General features: G+C 44.5%; 1 protein-coding gene across 3 annotated transcripts in view; it reads left to right on the forward strand.

The window, feature by feature from the left end:
• The first annotated feature begins 438 nt into the window (after positions 1–438).
• EXT1 (exostosin glycosyltransferase 1) overlaps positions 439–25,077 on the forward strand; it is a 263,767-nt gene continuing 239,128 nt past the window's right edge. For 2 of the 3 annotated variants that reach the window (XR_009449522.1, XM_059671861.1), the window contains exon 1: positions 439–2,212. Coding sequence is in view for 2 of the 3 variants with exons in the window: in XM_059671861.1 (XP_059527844.1) it covers positions 1,257–2,212 (956 nt within the window). In the remaining variant the exon portion in view is untranslated. The remainder of the gene's footprint in view (positions 2,213–25,077) is intronic. The other variant, XM_059671859.1, reaches the window with a different exon arrangement.

Raw genomic sequence — 25,077 nt, forward strand, 5'->3', positions numbered from 1 at the left:
GCCCCAGTGCTCCATTTTCAAGCATCCTCTCCAGGAACCCGCACACTCCCCGCTGCAGGCTCGGGGAGGCGCTCCCGGCAGGGAGCCGAGGGCGCCCGGGGCGGCCGGGGCAGCGCGGCCCGGGGAACGCCAGCCGGTCCCTGGTTCCCTGGCCACCTCCTCTGGGCGGCGCTGGTTCCCGGAGGGAGGAGGCGCACCCCAGGCCCGGGACCAGGCCAGGGCGATCGGAGGGGCTTGCACGGGGCCTCCCGCCGGCTGCAGGAGAGGCACCTGAGCTCCCCGCACACGCCGCGGGCCCAGCGCCCCCCGCGCTCCCCGCGCCGAGCCGGCACCGCGCCGCCGGCCGGGGGTTATGAATGGGCGCAGCGGAAGCACCGCCCCCCCCGGACGTGACGCCCGGCCAATGGCAGCGCGGGCTGCGTGGATGGATGAGGTCAGCGCTGTCGTGTCGGGAATGGAATGTGTAAGTGTAACATTCAGAACCGGGTAACATTCGGCGACCGAACGCGGCGGTCGGCAGCGATCGCGCGGGGGCCTGCGAAGCGCCGCTCGGGGCCGGCACTGCCCGCGGGGAGCACGCGCCGCCGCCGCCATCCAGCGCCGCCGCCGCCGCCTGCAGCCGGGCCGCGCGCGTCCGGGGGGCCGGCCCCGCGAGCGCCGGAGTAAACACCGCCGGAGTCTCCGAGCCGCTGCAGAAGGGAATAAAGAGAGATGCAGGGATTTGTGAGGTTACGGCGCCTCGGCTGCAAGATGCACTAGCCGGCGGAGCCCGGGCACCGGCTGACTTGTTGGAACCGGCGTGCTCTGCACGGGAGCGTGGGGGAGTTGAAGTTGCTTTCCCAGGGCTGGTTCTCCACGCCGCCGAGAGGAACCCGAGAGGCAAGGGAATCACTTCGTCTTGCCATTGATTGGGCATCGGGAGCTTTTTCTCCCCTCTTTCTTTTCCTCCCGTCTTGTTGCATGCAAGAAAATTACAGTCCGCTGCTCGCCCGCCCTGGGTGCGAGATATTCAGCCCCGCTCTCTCCCGTCCATTGTGCAACCCAAAGATGAAAGACCGAAGGGGAGAAAGTTAAAGAAATCGCCCACATGCGCTGGATCAGTCCACGGCTTGGGGAAAGGCATCCAGAGAAGGTGGGAGCGGAGAGTTTGAAGTCTTTACAGGCGGGAAGATGGCGGACTGGAGCTGAAAGTGTTGATTGGGAAACTTGGGTGATTCTTGTGTTTATTTACAATCCTCTTGACCCAGGCAGGACACATGCAGGCCAAAAAACGCTATTTCATCCTGCTCTCAGCTGGCTCTTGTCTCGCCCTTTTGTTTTATTTCGGAGGCTTGCAGTTTAGGGCATCGAGGAGCCGGAGAGAAGAGCACAGCGGTCGGAATGGCTTGCACCACCCGAGTCCGGATCATTTCTGGCCGCGCTTCCCGGACGCTCTGCGCCCCTTCGTTCCTTGGGATCAATTGGAAAACGAGGATTCCATCGTACACATTTCCCCTCGGCAGAAGCGAGACGCCAACTCCAGCATCTACAAAGGCAAGAAGTGCCGCATGGAGTCCTGCTTCGATTTCACCCTTTGCAAGAAAAACGGTTTCAAAGTCTACGTCTACCCGCAGCAAAAAGGGGAGAAAATCGCCGAAAGTTACCAAAACATTCTAGCGGCCATCGAAGGCTCCAGGTTCTACACCTCGGACCCCAGCCAGGCGTGCCTCTTTGTCCTGAGCCTGGATACTTTAGACAGAGACCAGTTGTCACCTCAGTATGTGCACAATTTGAGATCCAAAGTGCAGAGTCTCCACTTGTGGAACAATGGTAGGAATCATTTAATTTTTAATTTATATTCCGGCACCTGGCCTGACTACACCGAGGACGTGGGGTTTGACATCGGCCAGGCGATGCTGGCCAAAGCCAGCATTAGTACTGAAAACTTCCGACCCAACTTTGATGTTTCTATTCCCCTCTTTTCTAAGGATCACCCCAGGACAGGAGGGGAGAGGGGGTTTTTGAAGTTTAACACTATCCCTCCTCTCAGGAAGTACATGCTGGTATTCAAGGGAAAGAGGTACCTGACAGGGATAGGGTCAGACACCAGGAATGCCTTATATCACGTGCATAACGGGGAGGACGTCCTGCTCCTCACCACCTGCAAGCATGGCAAAGACTGGCAAAAGCACAAGGATTCTCGCTGTGACCGAGACAACACCGAGTATGAAAAGTAAGTGGCTGGGCTGTTGGGCCTCTGTGACTCAGCCCTGGGCCCTGCCCACCTTGTCCAGGTGTGAGGTTGGGGGCTGGAGGCTGGGGGTGGGGCGGAGGAGCCCCCTGTCCTCTTCCTTCCTGGCACTGAGCCTGGCTCCCTGGCACTGAGCAGCCTGGCTCAGGTGTGTGGCTAGGAGCTGGGGACCCAGAATGTGAGCTCCTGGAGCACACAGAAAAGCCTGGAGCACCCCCCTGGGCCAAGCAGGTGACATGTCTCCCTCTTGCTTAGAAAATCTTCAGGCCCGTGTGTCTCCTTTGAAGGGTGTGGGTTTGATCTGAGAGCTGGGAAACTGCGTTTCACCAGTGGGTGCTGGGGGCGAGGGTCAAGACCCGGAGAGGCACTGAATCCACCCAAAGTCTTGAGACCTTTCCCCAAGATTGATGCTTTATTTGCTTTTCTCACAAGCAGGGGGAACTGCTTTCCCTGGATTTTCCCAGCCTCCAATGGTCATCTTTCCATGAGCTTTAAATATGTGTTAGCAGTGGAGGTGTTTTGATTTTAGCTACTAAACTTTCTGTGCTGTCTCTTCCCTACCCTCCATGGCATTGGCTTTTATGAAGGGGGGAGTGTAAGTTGTTAGAGCCTGTGATCTGTCTTTCTTCAGTCCCTTCCTTTCATTCATTCATTTATTCATATCTATTTGCTTGTATGTACATATACAGTCCCTTCCCAGGAGAAGCTGTTTTTAAAATCTGGGTCTCAGCCCCGCTACTGTAAACTCCTGTTGCTAATTTAGATTTCCCACTCCTTTTTGTCTTTATCCATTTGCATGCAAATTGAAACTGTTACTCTTTGAATGGGTTTGTGTTGCCTCCTTACCCTCTGTAGTGAGGCAAGTTTTGTCCAGTTGCTAAGTAACTGAGTTGCTTACTTTGTAGCCCTTCTCACTCTTCCTTTTCCTTCTGGGTGACAGAAACTGACACATTGGAATTGGGGTCAACACTAGTCTCCACAAATCTGCTTTTAACCTGAGCTTGGGGGGGCAGTTTCTTAGTAGATGGTGTCAGCGCCCCAGACTCACTTCTATCTGGCTGTGAAAGAGTTAGTGAGTTCCTACAGTGCATTTCCACGTTGCACCAGTTAAAAACCAGAGCAGCCTTGTGCTACCCACGGAAGGAAGGGGAACCTCTCAGCTGAGTACAAGAGGAACTGGCAGAGGTTGGCTGATTTTGCAGTTGATTCATGAAATGTAGAATAGGGGAAACGCTTTGTAAACCAGATTGGAACAGAAAGGGGTATGGTGGGAACGAGGCCCTGAAATGAAAGGTTTGATTGTTGTCTGTGGATTTCCTCAGACACGGGCCTCTGGAGGAGTGATTGGAAGGGAAATTAAAGTCCTCCTGTCCTGGATCAGAGACAGTGAAGGAGAAAGTGCCCAACACTCAGACTCCCCAGCCCCCCAACAACTTGCCTTTCAAACATACGGAAAGCCTGAGGCTGGGGTCAGTTATGAATTCACATTTTACTCCTCTTCAGGGACAGTGTTATGTGTGATAGTTGGGTGCAGTTGAAATGGATTAAAATTTTGTCACAAGAGGAACAGACTGTGGTTAGTAATGAGCTGCTTTGTTTACTCGACGTTAACATTGACCTATTTCTGTGGGTGCTTGTAAGGGGAAAAAAAAGTGCTTAGAGCCTTTCAGGAATTTCTTTGTCTGGCTGATGGTGGAGTACTAGTCAAGATAAAATCTAACTTTTCAGTATCTTCTACAGCAAGTCTCCCGGAATTTTGTAGAAGGATTATGGGGGTTGTCCTTCCTCCAGCTGTAGCTGAGATCTCACCTTAGGAAATTTGAATTACACATTTATTTGGGAAACACTGTCAATCCAATAAAACAACCCTCCCTTCTTTACTCCCTTACTCCCAAAATACTGGTAAATATTAAATCTCTACAGCCTCTGATGAAGCTTTTTCTAGAGATTGGTAATAAAGGAAGGAGGGGCTAGTTTCCTAGAAACTTTAATTTTTGCCAGTTACATTTAATTTTTGACCTCTTTGTGATTGGGCCAGGAAATCTGACACCCACACCCTTGTTTTGGTTTATGATTAAAGACCACAAGGGGTCAGGACCTCAGTTTCGAGTCTCATCAGAAAAGTGGCGTTTAGTTAGGACAGCAAGTCTGTTCTTTCTCCCGAGAAGGGATTTCTTGAGCAGGAGTCACTTGTGGACTTTCTTTCTGTTCTCCTGTGCACACTTTCCAGTCCTAACCTTGTTAATAGGACAGGGTGCTGCTGCAGAATGTTCATATGCATTAGCCCAGTCTCCACGGAGCTTTAACTCATTCCTCTCCTTGGGTGATCAGAACCCTGTATCTTTGAGTGAGAAATGGTACTTGCACACATGATTGCCAGTTAAATAAAAAGTTATTTTATTTTATTTTTTTTAGTGAAAGTTAGCCTTATGTAATGATAAAGATTTAGTATTAAATGGTTGAGGGCTTTCATCTTACCTGTGCTTTTGTGAAAATCAGATGTTTATTATGAAAAGTATAGAGCGATATGGAATGAAGAAAAACACTTTTCTCTTGTAAGAGAGTAGTATTTTTGATCCATTATTTTTGAATCACATGAGGCTGAAGAATGAGCCCTTTAATGTTGTGAGAACACTCCTAGGAAGCAATGCCTCTTGTGCTCTGGAGTAACAGTAACTGCTGTGCTACTTACACTGATGTTTTCTGTTAGCCTTGCATATGTGAGATGCGGAGCTGCTCAGATCCAATGCTGATCTCTCCCGGGCTGTAGAGAAGGAGGTGATAGTGAAGTTAGGTCTGTAGAAGTCACCTGAGTTTGGCTTCTCATACTGACTCAGCGTGTGACTTTTGATGCCTTGCGTTGAACATTAGTTTATCCTTTTGGGGAATGGGTTTTAGACGGAGCATTCATTTGGTCGTGGTGTGTAAAAACATGATCAATTTTCATCTACTTCTCTTTTTTATTAGCAAGTGCCTGGGAAAAGGCTTCAATTTAATTTGCTGCCACAAGCAACCACATATAAATTTGCTTTGGACTTATGGGGTCTGATAATTAGATTGAAAGTTTATGGCTGAGTTAGGATACTAGAGTATATACAAGTGTACCAACTAAAAAAAAGTGACTTTTTTTTAAATGAAAGTTAGCCTTATGTAATGATAAAGGTTTAGCGTTAAATGGTTGAGGACTTTCATCTTACCTGCACTTTTGTGAAAGTCAGACGTTTATTATGAAAAGTATAGAGAGCGACATGGAATGAAGAAAAACACTTCTCTTGTAAGAGAGTAGTATTTTTGTTCCAGAATTCCAGGAGTATATTATGACACCCATAATTAATTGTCATCAGTTACATATATTAACAGGTGTAGATGACACCAGCTAAAATAGGTGGCTGCCGTGATTAGATGACTGATAATGAGGCTTGAGAGAAATTCCTTCTATTTTACATTCTTTGAGCTTCCTATGCATCCTTACAGAATCACTGTAGTTTTGCATGAATGTCATAGTTCAAATCCCTTCAAAGGGTATTATTGTGACACTTTGCATTTGGCTTTCTGAAATGGAAGAAAGAGAAGGGAATGAGAGGTGGCTTCTGTCTTTGACCCTCTGAGGAAAGCAGCGGTGAATATTTTAAGCAGCTGTTCTGGAAACAGGCCGGATTCTGTGCAGGCCTTTTTGACATCTCTTCCTGTGCTCCTTGAAGCTGTGCCTCCTGATCCTGGTATTTTTAAGGGTCTTGAAGCTAAGTGACCATTCAGCTCCAACATCCTCACCTTCCAGATTAAGAAATGGAGGGACAAGATGTTCTTAAGGTTAGAAATCTGGTTGGTGGCAGGGTAGCCCTAGCAGGAAAGCCTTCTGAATTTCCCCCTTGACCTCCCATCTCCCACTGTCAATTACAGATGCTTGAAAGCTCTCTAGCTGTGAGACCGTTATTGACGGTGTTTCTTTTGGGATTTCTCTTGGAATCCTTTGGGAAGCTGATGAAGATTTTGGACAACTTTTGAAAAAAAAAAAAAAAGGCACATACATGCACAATTTGTCATAAAGTTTTAGGAGTTGACACATAGCCTCTTACTTAAGGGCATTCTCAGATGGAAGAACTCTTGCTCTAGGGCTTACATTCTGCCTTTCATAGCTAACATAACTAAGGTGTTCATGCCTGGAGCTGTTTAGTCTAAATAGGAGATTCTTTGGACCTTTCCATTTGGCCCTAAGGGGTCTAGGGAATAGGCTGTGACATAACGGAATGGTAAGTTGAATTCAGGTGCACTTGCAGCACAAGCGGAGGAGTAATTTTAAATGATCATTTGCTTATTCCTCATTATCCCAGACTGTATTAGCAGACACCTGAGCAAGTGCAGGGGGCAGCAGTGAACCTCAGGTGATCGTTTTCCTCCTCCAAAATGAAAGGTGGAGGTTGTATTTCTCAGGTTTTAAATGTAAAATATTAGCGCCTGCCCCCCCGCCCCCCCCCCCCCCACACATTTATGAGAGCACAAAAGTATTTCTAAAATAAGCCTCATAAGCACAGTTTAAAAATACAGACAGTGCCAGCCCTTTGCAAAATTACAAAGTTGTGAAGCGTGTCTTCTCGCACTGAGGTCTAGTTCTCTCTGCTCCACCCTTTCTCACCTCCTCTGAACATGCTTTCTTTTCTTGAGGGCACCTGTGAGCCTCCTTTCCAGGGAATCTGTGAATAAAGGTCGGGGTGTTGGGGGGGTACTTCTAGGAACGCTTGCATCTTGATTGACTTTCGTTCAACAAGTGAAGGTTCAGAGCGGAATCTGCGACTTCAGCTAGGAGCCTGCAGGATTTTGTTACGCAGAGAATGGCTTGCGACTAAGACTTGGGCAGGCCTTGCCTCTGGGAAGGAGGCCACCTGTGGCCCCTTTGATGGTGACAGCAGCTTTGGGTGGGACAGACTTGGCAAAAGGGGAGCAGTCACATCCTCGGGTGGTGATTGTTCTCTATTTCAGAAGGTCTGCAGATGTGCCTCCCCAGAACACAGTGCTAGAAACACTTGCCAGCAATGACATGGAGAGCCCTAATGTCACGCAGGGGCTGGGTTCAGTGGGCCTGGCGGCTGTGCTCACAAGCTCTTGCAAGGTGCCTTGCCATTTCACAGGTGTGTAGACTGAGACCGATGGTGAAGTGCTTTTGGCTAACGCTGTCTAGCCTGTCAGTGGCCCACATTTTCTGGCTCTCAGTTCTCCAGTTTTCACGGACCTGCTGTGACCTCATAGTGTTCACCTTTTTAAGAATGGACCAGTCACCCTGGCCGGTGTGGCTTAGTTGGCTCAGGGTCATCCTGTGTACTGAAAGGTCTCGGGGTTGATTTCTAGTTGGGGCATATGCCCAGGTTTCAATCCCTAGTTTCAGTACATGTGGGAGGCAGGCCGTGAATCGCTGTTTCTCTCTCCCTCAAAAAAAAATCAATAAAAATCATATTTAAAAAAAAAAAAAGAATGGACCAGGTCAGGCTAAGTGGTCATTGGAATCTGCTGTCTAATGAACATGTTCCACCTTCAGAGGTGAACACAGGAGCTTACGTTTCCAAGAGCTTAATGACAAAGTGTTTTTACGTAAAAGTTCTGCTTCCACTTGTGAGCAGGTTCCTTTAATAAACAGGAACTCCCTCCCTACCCACCTCCCAACCCCCCCAGAAAAAACAACTGGAAGATTTGTCCAGTGCCTATAATTTGATTGACCTTTATTACCTTATTTAAGTCTTTCAACAACAGTATGAAGTGGGTTAAATCCCCATTTTACAGATTAGAATGCAGCCCCGAGAGGATGCAGTAAGGAGCCCAGAGGCCCATCTAGTGTGTAGATGGCAGTGCTCTCCCCGGGGTCTTGGATTCCGAAGGTCATTCTCTTCCCTCTACAAAATGCTACCACCTTAAAGAATCAAACGAGGTTTCTGTCTGCTTACATGCTATTAGTGAGTTCCGTGGGATTCAGGTGTTTGTGTGTCAGGTCTTTTTCCATTGCTTACTGGCTTAGAGATGTGATGAAGATGGCACCCAGGGCTGACCTAACAGCATGGAACTTCTTGAACTGTTTCACTCAGTTGTTTGAACCTCTTGAATTGTTTACCACTTTGTTTGCTTTTCATTGTTTCCTGGAGCTCCTCAGAGAAGCGTGAGGAAGTGACCTGCGTGTGACCCTGCCCTCGCTGATAGCACCTTGCAGGGCCTCCCTCCATGGCTGTCAGTGGTGCGAGGGCGACAGGAGCCCCTGTTTTCCAGGTGGACAGTGTCACCCAACAGAAATGGTGGGGCCACTGGAGGATTCCGTTTCCGACACAACGGGCCAGGTTTCGGGAACACTCCCAGCTCCTCTGGCTCCCTACCAAAACCCAGCGCGTACGAAATGATAAACGTTTTGCACATCCTTGGCGGAAAATTGGGAAAATAAGAGCCCCCCACTTATTAAACTTCATGTAGTCGGCCTGCTGTGACACACATACAGACAGCTCTGCGATTAGATCCTTCTCTCTCTGCATAGCCAAGCACCTTGTATCGATATGTTAATTATTACTTAATTAAAAGTAAGTAAATAATGAATTCAACACATTTTCCTGAAGTGCTTTGTTGGTGCCAGACACACCGGTGTTGGAACCAACACTGCGGTGAACAAAACAAACTCCAGACCCGGCTCCTTTCTTGCCCTTCTTGTCTGTTGGTTTGATAAACTTGAAGTCAGACTTTAAACGTATGTTTGCGTGTTGGTTTTTCTTCACATTTTCCAAGAGCATTTTCCGCATTTACTGAATAGGTAAGTCGTATTTAAAAATGGGATTTGTAATGGTTACGTGATTTTTTTCCCCTAACTCATAGCCCTACAGTATAGTTTGTTTAATCATTTACATTTTCTTAAAGATTTAACTTGTTCCCTTATCCTTATTTTTATGGTTTATTTTAAATAAAAAAAAATATGATGCATTTCACTGAATTGAGCATTTGTTTTATTTTGGACTATGGTCTGTCCTAGAAAACAACACAGAAGTTCCTTTCCAACACCCCAACCCAATCTTTTTGGAGGAAAAGGTGTTTTTGAGGTGAGGCTCAGCACCCAATTCTGAAGTCGCCATCGTTAAATGGCTGCTTAGATCAACATTTGCAGATGTTAATTGGTCCTGCAGGGGGTCTTTGAAGCTCCCATTACTTCTGTTCCCTTTGAAGTTTTGTTTTTGCTGGAGCCAAAACCGCCCTGCTTTCTTACTGAGCTGGGTCCTCAGCCTGCCTTCTCCAGGCAGAATCCAGCCTTCCCGGCATATCCATATCGGAAGCTGCAGGCTTCCCCTGGGCAGACGCCATTCTTCTGGCTCACCGCGCCAGTTAATCAAGGCCCTGTTTCTGTTTTCTCTCTGATTGTTGCCTCCATGGTCCATTGGAGGTGAATTGGGGCCTGGCGTTACCTCTGGGCATCCAGGTAAGGAAGGTCTGGGATTCCAAGTCCACATGAGACATCATTGCAAGTGCTTTGGAAACTGAGGTAGAAAAAGTGAGCCCACAGTGTTTGCTTAGTTATGTGCAGGACTTTTTTGGCATCTTAATTACTTCGAGCAGCAATGAAATTCGTGGGGCACCCTTCCTCCTTTTGTGGACACTGTCATCTCCTGGGAAGCCCTTTAGGAAGGGCCTGTGTGCGACCCTGCACCCGGGAAGTGACTGACGCACACAGGTTCCTGGACAAGGCGCTTCACCTCCCAGCCCCAGTGTGCACATCTTGGGGATCATAACCCCTCACTGGGTCGTTGAGAGGTTATAACGAGGTTAAGTGTGTGAATGTACCTTGTAAATGCTGTGTATTTACAGGGTGTTGTTATTATTAAAAATCACCTTCCTGTCATTTTCTGATCGACCACAGAGGTTTGCTTAGTTTCATAACCTGGTTGTTCTTAACTGAGCCACAGAAATAACTCTGCTCCTCTCCCCCTTGATACTTAATCCCCAGGAAATTGTGGTGGGCACCTTGGAGGCCCAGCCATGGTTTGTGTGGGAAAGACCCGTGTGGGGCCTTCACGCTGGGGCTTGCAGGTGGCAGGGCAGGGGTGGGAGCAGGTGAGAGTGGTCTCTAGGTACTGACTTACTCCCTATCCTCCAGCTTCCTTGGCTGACAGCTTTAAAAATGCAGGTGATCCTTTCTACAGTTGACCTTTACCCCTTTACCAGTTGAGGGTGACATTGGGTGGGGGATACCTGTTCTAAATGGAGCTCAACTCCTCAGTGGCCTCTCAGAGTTGCACAGAGCAGTTAATACCTCAGGCCCCCTTAAGTCACAGGATTTAGTATGAGGGGACATGCACAGAAATTGACCTGGAACTGTTGCACTCAGTTCTCAGGACCCAGCACAATACCTGGGACCAGTGCCTTTCTTCCCACTCTGGGCCTTCCCATCTCCTTGCCTGGCACCTCTGTTCCTGCATGTGTCTTCCGGCTCCTGGCCAGTCTTTCCCGAGCTGTCTCCTCCAGACCCTGGAGGAAACCAGCCTGATTGCTTGGCTGGTGGCTATTACTCCATCTGGGCGAACCATTCCTTTCAGGTGTGGTGTGACCTCCCCAGTTAAAAGAGCACCCTATCACCTTGCTATTTTTTTTTTTAAATATTTTTATTGATTTCAGAGAGGAAAGGAGAGAGAGAGACACACACACACACACACATACACCAGTGATGAGAATCATTGATGGGCTGCCTCCTGCATGTCCCCCACCGGGGATTGAGCCCACAACCTGGGCACACACCCATGACTGGAATCAAACCTGGGACCCTTCAGTCTGCAGGCCGATGCTCTATCCACTGAGCCAAACCAGCTAGGGCTCACCTTGCTATTTTTGATTGAATTGGTGACCATCCTTTTGCAAAGAAGAGCCTGAAGTTGCTTCCTGGAACAGGGGACTGTGGTTAGGGGAAGTTGGCTGTGGCGGGCACTGTTGAAGCCATATCCTGTTGGCACTGACATATTTGAGCCCAGTTTGATGATGCTGATAATAGCAATAGCAACTAATATTTCTTGAGCGTGCACTGTGTGTGGTGCCCTGGGCAGTATCTTCTTTAATCTTTATGTCCACCCAGCAGAAAGATACTCATTTTTAGATGCAGAACGGAGGCAGAGTGACTTGCCTGGGCGAGGCACCGCGGCCACCTGACTCCCACACCTGCGTTCTTAACCACGGCTTCTGCACCGCTGGCACTGATGTCATAAAGGCCACATGCTCACACACAATACTGTGATTGATTTATGGAGCATCACTTGGGTTTCTCACCTAGAATTTATTTAATCTTACTTTAGCGAGACAGTTCTAACCAGTTTGGTAATCTGGTTTCGCAGCCCACAGTAGATGAGAGAAGCAGTAAATTTAAGGAGAGAGGGATTCTTGTAGACAGATCTACGAAGAAGGGACAGCTGGCAACCCGAACGCGAGGAAGCAGGCCAGGAAATTATAAATGTGACGGCCAGAAGTAAAGAAGCGCTGCAATTTAAGAACAGCTGGCCTGGTGCCCGAGACTGTGTCCTCCAGACTCTGCAGGAGTGTGCCCGTAAATCCCACCCCGCGCACCGTGCCTGTCACCAGCCCGAGCTTCTGTAAATATTTGATGAACTACCCCACAGTCAGTGTTGACCTGGAGTCATCACATGTGTACACTGTCCTTTGTGTAAGAAAGCAGAGAAACAAGTAACGCATTCTGTAACTCTTCTTATCTCCACAGTTAAAATAAAAGTATTGGGTTGAGCAGCGACCTATGAACTAGAAGGTCACAATTCAATTCCTGGTCAGGGTACATGCCCTGTTATCAGGCTCGATCCTCAGTGGGGCGTGTGCAGGAAGGAGGCAGCCAACCAGTGATTCTCTCTTATCATTGATGTTTCTATCTCTCTCTCACTCTCCCTTCCTCTCTGAAATTAAAAACAAAAATATATTAAAAAGATAAAATAAAAGCATTTTGGCGCTCCTAAGAATAAGTTCTCTCTTTGAAAATGTGTCTGCTAAGCTTAGCAAGTTCTCCAAAGGCTCCAGGTACATGCATGGGGTCTCCTATGAGTTAGCCTTGGAGTCCTGGTGTATGTCCCTGACTCGGATGTCTGGAGTTTTATGGCACACATTAGCACTTGTTATGGGAAATAAAAAGCTTCCTGGTATTGTGGTGTGGTCTTGTGTGGGTAGCTATTCTTGATTGACTGGTGCCCAGAATGACTTGGGCTGTGGCTTCCAGGTAAAGAAAATGGCCCTAGGCCCGGCTGGAGTTTGGAGACTGGACAAGGGCAGTTGCTTAGAGGTGGCCCTGGCAGGTATGTTGGGGCACATGTCAGTACCCTGCTTTCTGCACATTCCCAGGGTGGAGGCTTAGAGTGGATTGCATGCTTCCTACATACGTTCCAGCACCCTGACAGGTTGGTGGAAATCATGCTCAGCACTGCTGATAAAAAATACGATGTGCCGCCTTCCTACTTGAACTTCCTGGGAGGCGTCTCATAGTCCATTCCCGTGATATCAAGGTGGGGTGTGTATTTCTGCCTGCCCCTCCATCCCAGCCTGTGGCTGAGCCATATTCCTCCCCTTTTCTGTCCCCTCCCCCTGCCCTCCCTTCTCTCTTTCTTGGAAAGCTGCCCCCACCTCCATGTTACTTCTGCCAGAGCCACTTCCAAGGCCTCAGATGCTGTCAAATTCTCCTCATACGTGCTCTTATCGAACATTTAATATTTGCCACCGCTGTGGCTTTCTACTCATTTAACTACCTGCTTTTCTCTCTCCTCCGTGGATTGCATAGGCCCCGAGAGGAGGATTCGTGTTGGTTTTTCATTAATTTACACAACAAATGGTTATTGAGCACCTACCGTATGTGAGTACTCGGGGTTCAACAGGGAGCAAAACAGACACCGGTCCCTGCCCTCAGGATGCTCACTGTCTGGTGGCTGGGGCTAATGCCATGCCAATTATGGCTCCTATTAGAAGGTGCTAGACGCTGTGAAGAAAAGTGGCTAATGGAAAGAGGATGTGGCCCTGAATCTCAGCCTAGGGAACCGCTGGAATGCAGCTGGGCCACTACTCCTGTCCCGTCAGACTCTAGGGAGGACATTCCAGGTGTTTGGAGAGCTTAACAGGTGGTTTGGATGCATGAGAGTGGGGGTGAGGGTTTTGCAGTTTAACTATGGAGGGAAGGAAGCCTCCTTGTGAAAGTGACATTAAAAACTCACTTACTGTTGTATCTTCACAGCCCAGCACCATGGGAGGCCACCCAGGTTTTGTTGGATAAATGAAACAAATTACATTGGTTTAACCAATGAAAATATTACCACTGTGGGCAGAGTATCCAAGGCTGATTTCTGACGATGTCACTGTGGCTTATGGTACAGGCCTCTCTGTGTCCACCAAGTTCATGGAGAGTTTCTTTATTTGTCTTCAAATGGGATGTTTCTTTCAGTAAACCAACCCTCCCCTCCCCCCAAGGTAGTTTCTTTCTTTTTCGTTTTTTATTGTTGTTTTGGGTATGAGTATCAGTGATGTCAAACTAAGATGAACTGAGGGGGTTTACTGCATAATACAAATCTAAAGAATTTATTGCTACAGGAGAAACCATTATGGTTTTTTTATCATTTAATTTTAACAGTCTGTAGATATTGGGACTTTTTGTCCCTCCTTAATTGCAGATTTTCTCCCAAATGGTCTGTTGAATATAACTTTTGGCTTACATTTTTTTTTTTTTTTTTTTTTTTTTTTTTGCTCAGGTTACATCTAAACTCTGTTAACTGATATGAAGCATTGCCCCCAGAGTATATAGTAACATCGTGCTTAATTGAGCTGTCAGGCTTCTAATGAATTCATATTGAGATTTACCATTTAATTAAAAAGCAAAGGGGAAGAAAAAGCAGAGGGAAGGTGTACGATTGTTTCTCCCACTGGCTTCCATTTCCTGCGTTTAAAAATCTCTTGCCTTGTTTGTTAGCTTGTGGAAGTGTCTGGGTTACTGCATGAAAGTACTGAAGGTGTGTCGATAAAATGGAGGCCGCCCTGCATCACAATTAGCTGGCTTCTTAGTGGGCCTTCAAAATGGATTCGGAGATGGTGGCAATCATATGACACTTGATTAAGTATGAATTATGGTTTATGTTTTTACAAAGCTTGGTAAGGTCATTTTCCCAAATGATTTCTAGTTCTGTATATCTGAACCAATCAGAAAATCTAATCAGAAAGGATCTAATACTGAAATGCTTTTGCTTCACTGGGAGGCAGAGAATAAATTTTTCTTGAAAACACCATTTTTTATATGCTCCTTTAAAATTCCCACTGCATTAAAAAAAGCCACCTCTAAGCAGCACCTTTTATGATAACTGCATTTGTAAGTAGGCAAGTGTAATGTTGCAAACCTGTAAATGTAGGGCAGGCAGTCTTTTATTGATTCAGAGAGAGGAAATGTATGATATTTTCTGTATTTAGATTGTAGAGTTATATTATATGTTTTTTTAAAAAAATGAACAGTATTTTATGTTAAGATAAAATTTAAGTACCTGAATGTTAAGTACAGTGAAACGACAGAGTAGTATTTTTCCTGTACTTATTTTAGACTTAGCCGTGTCTGAGTAACCCAAGTAGGATAAAAGAGGGCCAAAAAGATTAATAATCGAAATAGATCCTTTTTTATTGATGTAATTAATATATAACATTGTATTAGTTTTAGGTGTACAACATAATGATTTAGCATTTGTAGATACTGCAAAATGATTATCACACTAAATTCAGTTAACATACATTACCTTACATAGTTACAATTTTTTTTCTTGTGATGAGAATTTTAAAGATCTGCTCTCTTAGCAGCTTTCTGTTATCTGTATAGTCATGCTTGACTTAATGACTGGAATCGCTCTGAGAAATGTGTCATCAGGTGATTTCATCATTGTGCAAACCTCATAGGGTGCACTTGCACAAACCTAGATGCTGCAGCCTGCTGCACACCTCGGCTGCAAGGTAGAGCCTCCTGCTCCCAGGCTACAAGCCTCTATAGCGGCGGTTCTCAACCTGTGGGTCACGAACCCTTTGGGGGTCGAACCACCCTTTCACAGGGGTCCCCTAAGACCATCGGAAAACACATATATAATTACATATTGTTTTTGTGATTAATCACTATGCTTTATGTTCAATTTGTAACAATGAAATTGGGGGTCACCACAACATGAGGAACTGTATTAAAGGGTTGTGGCATTAGGAAGGTGGAGAACCACTGCTCTATAGCATGTTACCATACAAAACAACCCGAGATTAAATCAAACACAAGAGAAAATGATGCAGTTAAGAGACAAGGTAAATAAGAGATGTTACGAGGCTGCTTTACTTTTTTTGTAAATAGAAAGCGTACACTCTCAAATAATGATATAAAATATAGTATAGTAAACACATAAACCAGTAACATAGTCACTTATTTTTGTTATTAAGTATTATGCACTGTGCATATTTGTGTGCTACACTTTTATACAACCGGCAGTGGAGTAGTTTGTTTAGAACAGCATCACCACAAATATGAGTTATACATTGTGCTACGATGTGACAATAGCTATATTACTAGGTGAAAGGAATTTTTCAGCTCCATTATAATCTTACTGGACCACTGTCATGTATGTGGTCTGGCGTTGATTGAAAACTTGTTATGCAGTGCATGGCTATAATGCTGCATGTTACATCTGAGGACTTACTGTAACTGGAAGGTTGTACTTTTTGACTTCTCTCACCTATTTTGTCCATCCTTCTCTCCCCTGCTTCTGGCAATCACCAAGCTGTTTTTTATATCTATGATTTCATTTTTTTGAGATTCCACATATGGGAGATCATACAGTATTTGTCTTTCTCTGACTAATTTCATTTAGCATAATTCCCACAATGTTCATCTGTACTATTGCAAATAATAGGATTTCCTTCTTTGTTAAGGCTGAATAATATTCGTGTGTGTGTGTGTGTGTGTGTGTGTATGTGTATAATAAATTTAGCATCAAAGATGGGTACACACTCATATATATAATTTTCTTCATCCATTCATTCACTGGTGAATACTTAGGTTGTTTCCATGTCTTGGCTATTGTAAATAATGCTGTCAAAATAAAACTTAAGTTTCTATAAAAATAACCTGCAAGATAAGGAGCCTTAAATTCAAAGTATGGAGTAGGTATTGTAGGGTGTGTTGGTGACTGTTTGAGCCTCTTTAGAACTGTTTTCCTCATCTGATTTTGCTTTAATTATGTTCAGTTATGTGCAGAGACCAATGAGCTAGCTCATCGCTGACTGGGACTATCAGGTGTGTACATGCAGTGTATGTCTGTGTGTCTGTTGTGTGCTTGCCCGAGGAGAGGAGCATGGTATTCTTGCTATCGTGGTGTCAGATAGTCTTGTCTGGAGAGAAAAGTAATAAGATCATGGAAGTGACCTTGCATTATATAGATAAGGAAATAGAGATCCAGGGAAGTTGGGCAACCTTCCCTAAGTCCTGTAGCCCATGTGATAGCACGGGGGATAGAACACACATCTCCTGACTTCCAGCCATGTATCGCATGGAGTTTTGCACATGGGCAACTTCTCTGCTTTCATTTCTTCACTTGGCAAATGGAGATAATAACAATTCCTACTTCATAGGGTTGTTATTGTGAGGATAAAATGAGTAATGTTACATGTAATGTGCTTAGAACAGTGCTTGGCACATAGTAAGCGCTCAATAAATAACCATTGTTACTGTCATTAATCTGTCCCACTATATCATGTTAGACTCATATAATTTCAGACTTACCCCTTGTATGTGTTTATCATTGTTTTCATTTCATTTCTTTCATCTGACCTATCTGTTTACAGCTCATTATAATTGTAATGTGCAATATGATATAGTAGCTTGCCAGTCATATAGAAGTTCAAGGTGGTTTGGCAAGTGCCCAGAATTCCAACCACCTGTTGTAACTGCTGCCAAAATGAAATAGATCTTCCTTTCCCATACATTGTTCAACCAAGGGTCCACATCATTAATATGACTTTTTTTTTTTTAAAAGAATTCTTTCTCCTTTTATAGAAATACTGTGTTTCCTACCTGTTCTGTGAAGCTTGGATCCTCTCGTTCCTGCCTCTTGAAAATGTACTAAAAAAGTTGGCGGATGTGCCAGTGGGATCCCCTGAAATGACCTTCTGAGATGAACCTGCACACGATAGGAAGATAAAACTATTTTCTTCTCCTCCAGCAATTCAAGTAGCCACACTGAATCGGGGCACTTGGCAAATCAGGAAGCAATGATAGTGAATAACTCTCTACTTTCAACAGTTTCCATGGCCCTTCACAACTGATGACTCTTCCTTTAGGGTGGCCTTCTCCACGGCAGCGGGAACAGACCCCTGTACCGTTTCTGCTCGTTAAGTTTCAGCCGTGTGTGCCCATCCTTGACGCTAACCTTACGACAGGAGCGGGGAGGACATTGTAGCCTGTGTTTTGAAGATCTGGGAGGGTTCAGACACGTTCCAACTTATACTCTCACTCTTTCTGTCCAGAGTCACAGTGGCAGTTACAAACATACGCATTGTCAGAAGCTTTTCTATAATGCCATTTCTGCCACCAAAGCCAGATACGATCTGACTCCTCCTGGATGCCACACAGTAGCAGGGCTTGCTGTGCTTGGGATATGCCACAGTCACATATCCGTTGGAACTCCATCATATTCACACACACAAAGGCAAGTTAATGCAGGTTCAGATCCTTGTCGTAAATCACAGGTTCATCTAACAGCAGCTCTGGAAAAAGGGCATCTAGTGAATGTTTCACTAAGTGTAATAAACTGAAGCTTTCCTGCCCTCATTTCAACTTTGATAATCCTTGGCTCCAGACAAGAAAGAGGTGTATATTTTATGCACAATAGTGACTACATGCCTGTATTTGCATGTGGAGTTACATGGTCAAAAGTCCAAATATGTTTTTCTGGGAACATTAGTAGGTTAGTTTTGGATATTATTTTCTACCAAGATTTAAGATGCTATTTTTAAAAGTGCTACCTTTTTTTTTTTTTCATTTTGGTACCTTGTCCCGAAGTGTCCCCTTCTCTCTTCTCGAAATAAAAATAGCCCTTTCTTCCAGGAAGTTGACTTTACTTTCACGTAGCAATGAGATAAAAATAGCGTATTGTATTTCCAATTAACTCATTTAATTAGGTGAGGTGAATTAATTGGAATTTTTGGACATGTTCCTGAAAGTCTAAAATATACTCTTTTGGAATTCCCAGCCCCGGTGATGGCTGGGAACTGTCTTAGTTTGCTACTCTTCAGGGCATGGTGTAAGACCTGTCATTTGAAGCCTGTCATTGGAGGTCCCCTTGGGGGTATGAAAATGGTCTAGTGATTTTTCAGAAAGAGGAGCATAAATCAGCAGGCCGTTCGGCTGCCCTTCAGCCCAGCACATTCCTTGGTTATCACCAGCCTCATCAACCCGAGCCTTGATTAAACATTTCTCTGTCCACACTGTGCAGGCGAGATGGCAATCTCAGGGTGCGCGTCCAACACCTGCAGGAGGAGGACTCAGAAGTTTTTCTCCCCCTTGATGGCCTCACCCTGTCTAATTTTAGGGGCCTGGGCATGTAGGCTGTGAGGGTCCTCCTTATGACCTGTCAGTCAGGGCCTGAGGAAATCCTGGAATTTAGACTGGGGGCAGTTTTAACCTTAGATCTTTCTACTTTGCACTGTAATTATTTAGTTTTTATCTCTCTAGGTTTATATACCTTCCGGGATAAAGCTGGTTCATTCTCTGGATGCCAGAGTTCACCACCCTACCCCCACCGCCGTAGTGTGCTTGAATAGGTGCCTGGTTAAATGTTACTATAGCTCAGCAGTTCTCAACCTGTGGGTCGTGACCCCTTTGGCAGTCAAACGACCCTTTCACAGGGGTCGCCTAAGACCATCCTGCATATCAGATATTTACATTATGATTCATAACAGTAGCAACATTACAGTTATGAAGTAGCAACGAAAATAATTTTATGGTTGGGTCATAACCTGAGGAACTGTATTTAAAGGGCCAGAAGGTTGAGAACCACTGCTATAGCTGATTAGCCCATTTTTTATTTAATCTAGAAATTCTAGAATCAAAACAGATGGAGGCATATTCTTGAATTTTGCATCTCTTTTTTAGTTTCCTTTATGTGTGGTCTTTCTCAAGTATAGATCAAGGGAGTCCAACAAAAATATTGGGAGCAAAGTACACAGCACCTCCTTTCCTGTGGAAAAATGCACCTAGTAGGTTCTTTCTCTCTACCATTGGCCTCCAAATATATTTTAAACACAAAGTTATTTGGATGTTTTACACATTATGTTCTACTTGGACACAAATCAATAAGTCTTTTTTCAGGATTTGTGTATTTGCTTCTAATTGGTTTCTCAGGCATTAGCACAGTGAGCATATACTAGTAGTAGATTCTTAAGAAATACTTTTGAAATGAGTGTCTTTGGTCATAGTGGCCTGTTAGCACAGAAAGACTTTTGGAATTGAATTATTAGAATTCTTTAATTTTGTTTGGAGTAAACAGTCCAAAGGGCATGTTGAATAGGAAAAATCAGACAATGAAAAATAAAGTTTAGAATAAACACCTCCCCCACTCCCAGTACACCTTGAGGTTCAGCGTAGCAGGAGTAAAAGTAGTCTTGTAGCTTTTAAATAACTTGCACCTTTGACTGTCACTTGAGCTACTGCTAGGTTCTCAGTCGTAATTCTGTAATATCCCTAGAAGCCTGCTTTATGGAGCTTGAACTGCATTGCATTGTCTCAGATGGGCCTCCATACCTGGCCACATAGAGTTTCTATTGCTTCAAATCTGGCTTCCTTCTGGGGCGCAGGCTGAATGAGTGATGCCGCTGAGGAGAATGCTGGTGGGGCTCTCCAGGCTTCTCCACCATAGAACCCTCTGCTCATTCCTGTGCCTCTTCAACTGCCCCCTGTGAGGAGGGACCTCCTGTGCCCCTGGGACCAGAACCTCAGTCCCCACTGTCTGCTGAGGAATGGGGCACCAGCATGCCATGCTCAGCCAACCGCCTGGGGAACAGTCAGCGTTCCTGGACTCTAATCCCATGCACAGGGGATGCAATTCTGTGGCCTCATCCACCAGGGACATGGATTCCCACAGGCTGATGTCAGCTTTCACAGATCATCCTAGCCCACTTGTTGTTGTTGTTTTGTAGGCCTTTGGTTGGCACTCGCTTCTCTGCAGAGCAGCACCTGGCACCTCCCCCTCCCACTGCCAAGGATGGATTTTATACACCTTTTTCCTAGGGACTCGCTAGTGGTTATCAAGGGACCATCAGGGGCACTTCTTTATGGCTGCTCTGAAAGGCCTCCCTCCAACCTGAGTCACCCCATCCTACTCTCTGCTTCTTCATTTTCTTTCTTTCTTTTAAATATATTTTATTGTGTTTTTTTACAGAGCGGAAGGGAGAGGAATAGAGAGTTAGAAACATCAATCAGCTGCCTCCTGCACACCCTGCACTGGGGATGTGCCCACAACCAAGGTACATGCCCTTGGTCGGATTCGAACCTGGGACCCTTCAGTTCACAGGCCGATGCTCTATCCACTGAGCCAAACCAGTTAGGGTTGCTTCTTCCTTTTCTTTACTCTTTTTTCAGTAACCCTCCCTTCCTCCTGTGAAGGCTTGTGCGTGCACGGGTGCGCACGCGTGTGTACCCACATGCACTCACACACACTCACCTCTTCCTGTCTCCTGACTCTCCCTTATCCCACATCAGGCCCTCCAACTGCCATTCAAGTCAAGATGCTCGAGCTCATAAGCGTTCTCATCTCAGAAGCTCGATTTTACATGTAACTGTTAAGATAGAACCACCGCCAAGGGTTACAGCATAAACCACAATCTGGTGAATGTTTTGAAAGAAAAAAAATTATTTAAAAAAAAAAATCCAGATTGCAGGTTGCAGAAGTTAACACTTGATTAAGCCTTGTTCAAAGTTCAAACATTACAGGAAGTGAAAGTTATGTCTAATGCGTCTCCCTTTTACCATCTTTAACAGTTCAGTGTATATTTCTTTTTTTTGGGGGGGGGCATATATCATTTATTTTCTTGAATATAGGATCATTTTTTATATATATATATACATATATATATACACATATATATGTATACATGTATATATTAAAAGGGGATTGATCTATCTATGTATATAGAGAGATAGATAGATAGAGATCCCCTTTTAAAATTTCTTTTTCTAATCACTTGATTATATACCAAGTTTTACTCCATGTCAGTACATAAATATCTCTTCCTCATTTTAGCAATTACAAGCTTGTGAAAACAATCATTTGGTTAGATTATAACTGAGTGTAAAATGTGGCATTTGATTCCAATCACAGTCAGTCTGTATATTCACCCCCGATTCTTAGTCTGAAAACAAGTGCCTTAAATTATTATTATTTTTCAGCAAAATGTTTGTTTTTTTGGTGTGAGTGTGTGTGTGTGTTGGGGGGGGGGTGTGTAACTCCTTTATGTGTTTGATATTCTCAGTTGCCCATACCTGTTTAAAAATCTTTTTTTTTTTTTATAATATATTTTATCGATTTCTTACAGAGAGGAAGGGAGAGGGATAGATAGCCAGAAACATCGATAAGAGAGAAACATCGATCAGCTGCCTCCTGCACATCTCCACCGGGAATGTGCCCGCAACCAAGGCACACGCCCTTGACCGGAATCGAACCCCGGACCCCTCAGTCCGCAGGCCGACGCTCTATCCACTGAGCCAAACCGGCTTCGGCCCTGTTTAAAAATCTTAAAGCTAAAAAAGATTTAGGATTTTAATTGATTTTTTTAATGTAAAATAAATCTATTGTTTATTTTTTCCATTTAGCTTAAACACTGAAGTCCACTAACCAAAAAGACTACTAGACTGAATCAGGACTACTCTGAGATTCAGAATTGCAAAGAATGGAAGTTGGGGTGCGACCCCTTAAGGAAGTGTGATTTGGAAAAGGTCTGTGGATAGTCTGTGTGGAAAGTTGGTTGCCAGATCCAGTTGCAAGCCGTTTCACATTACTTCACACAGCTCTTTCAAAATGTTTATTTTCTGTCTTGCCACTAGTGAGTACAAATTGTAACTAGCTAGATGATACCAAAGTCTAGGAGTAGGCTGGAGACTGGGTCTTACTACGCTTTGATTAAAAGCAAACAAGAAAGCAAAAGCAAATGGGGGAAAAAGGTAAAAGAAGGGTCCTGTGTTTTTCTCACTGTGGGACTAAATTACCGCGTGCTGAATTTTCACTTTCTGATTAGTACTGACAGTTGAACAGATATGATTTGTTTCTTTGGGGTCTGGAAAAATATGCCCACATTTAGGTTGACTGTTCTTTTCTCTGTCTCCCTTCCCCCCCTTTTCTTTTCTTTGAAGAGCTTGGGTGTATTAATCAGATAGTAGCCATAATATGACATGTCCTTCTGTGGCATGGCGAGTGTTTGCAGGTTAAGTCTGAACCATGCCAGAAGTCACTCTGCATTTTTTACGTATACCAGAAATGAACCTGGTTCATGCCATCCGAACAGCTTTACCCAAATGGGTCAGGGTGGACTGGCCTGATTTCATCAAGGAGGGCTAATTCAGGGTAGGGTCTGGCTTAACCCAGGTACCAATAAAACATGTTGTTTTTCTAACCTCTAGGCTTTATATTTCCATGAACACGGGCCTTAAAACAAGTCTATGAGTGACCTTGTTCAAGTATCTCTCGCTGATTTCATCTCCTAAGTAATAGGCCTGGCAGTGGTTCCTTTCTCAGCTCAACTGGAGGGAAGAGGGGGTATTCCACAGTCGTTGCTTTATACATTTACTTTCTACCTGCTGGCTTCAAACGGTATTAATTTTTATGTGCTCCTTGTGCATTGTGTTTAATTAAAAGCAGTTCTACTCGCAGAGGTACTTGTAGCTTTTTTTCCTCTCCCTGAAATGAATAAAACAAATAGGCATCTGGTATTTGTTTTGTATAACACAATTTCCATAAAATGCACAGTAATGAAACATAATTATCTGTAAAGGCTTGTTTTATAAGCCTGAGAATGGGCTTGTTTCTACCAGGTTTTTAAATTCAACTCCTATGATAAAGAATCCCTTTGTCCATTAATATATAACAACAATCACAACAAAAGCTTCCCAATTTTGTGCATGAACCCAGCTCATCTTTTATTAAACAAAATCTTTATTTTCTGTTACTGAGTACATGATAAAGGTTTATCATCACATTCCTTCCAGGGAAACACATTAGGTTGCTGGAAAATATTTATTTCCTGTTCTGTATTCTGTTCTATCGGCATAGTTTTATTTATGATATTTCCCCATAATTAAAGAGACAGTTTTATTGTCAGTTGCTGAATTTTTTAGGTCACAGTCAAATCTATGGATTCTGAAACCTCCTTTTAGGAAAGTACACGTCAAACTCTTCTGTCAGTTTTTATATAGTGTATTAGAGGCCCAGTGCACGAAATCATGCTCACTGCTGCCTGCCACTGCTCACCACCCCACCCACCATCGCTTGCGGGAGGGGGGCCAGGTGGGGAGATGCACAAAAGGTGGTCAATGCACCTCATGGCAACTGGTAGAGCGGTTCTTCCGGTCGTTATGCTTATGGCCTTTTATTATATAGGATAGGCCTTATGACCCTTGGTTCAAGAACCCTACCACTGCCTGAAGGTTATTATGAAAACTGTGCTTTTTATCTGAGGCTAAGGTTTTAGCTTTAGTATATGAATAGTTGATGAAAGAATTGTGCTCAAAGGTTTTGTAGCATTGGGTTTAATTTCAGGGGTAGGCTCCTTTCTAAGAATAGGTATACTCTCATCTAAGGAAAAAAATTTAGAATGTGGAAAGTATAAAAATTATTAATTTCAGAGGTGGATTTGCTGTCAGATTGGATGGCAGTGCCTACCTCCCTCAGGGGCTCCTGTTCCCAAGACTGTTTTTATTGTTTCTCTCTCCAGCGCTCCGCTCGAGCCTTGAAGTGGTGAATTCATCCGCCGAGGTTGTGTGTCCACTGCTGCAAGAATAAGAGAAGCAGTAACAAAATCATGCAGCACAGTATTTCAGGATGACAGTTTTATGTGGTTGTGTGGTGTTGCAGAGTCTTGTATGTGATATCGACCCTTTTCTTTTGAATCAAAGCCCAGGGTTTTACTGGAGAAGGGAGGCTTCAGAAATAATTTGAGTCTATCCTAAAATCGAGCTCCTAAGTAGTTATCCCATTGTGTCTCCCATTAAGCTAATTGCTCACAGGACATACAAGTACATATATGGAATACTTATATCCAGTTTGAGTAGGGATTCCTAATTTTAATTTTCTAACGCCTTTTTAACTCTATCTTTGTGCGTTGAAATGAACCTGAAACATTTCTATTAGTATGAATGCCAGCTGAATTAAAGAGACCCAGAAACTTGATTTCCCCCCTTTATGTTGCCATCTATTGGAGAATGAATAGCTTAAAATAAGAGCATCCGTTCCTCATCCAGAGGCAGGCTGACTATTTCAATTCTAGACTGGCAGTCACTCTGCGTGCTTACTTGAAATACCATTTTTTGAACATACTTGGCAACTTGAAGTGCCCAATTAAAAAGCTCTGGAGAAAGAGGAAGTCTGCGGCTGTGCAATTAGTCCTCAGGATTCAGAGTGTTTCCTTTATGTCTGGAAGGCCATAATAGGAAATCACTGGACACAATAGCCTTATGCCAGGTGCTTAGAATAGAAGGCATTTTCAGGATGGATTATTTCTATACTCTTGCTCCTGAAATGGTTCACCTAAAGAGACTCCCAACTCCATAAAGATACTGGCGGTGTGAAAAAAAATTTGGCGGGAGGCGT

The sequence above is a fragment of the Myotis daubentonii genome, chromosome 17 (assembly GCF_963259705.1).
Source record: "Myotis daubentonii chromosome 17, mMyoDau2.1, whole genome shotgun sequence".
NCBI classification, from domain to species: Eukaryota; Metazoa; Chordata; class Mammalia; order Chiroptera; family Vespertilionidae; genus Myotis; species Myotis daubentonii.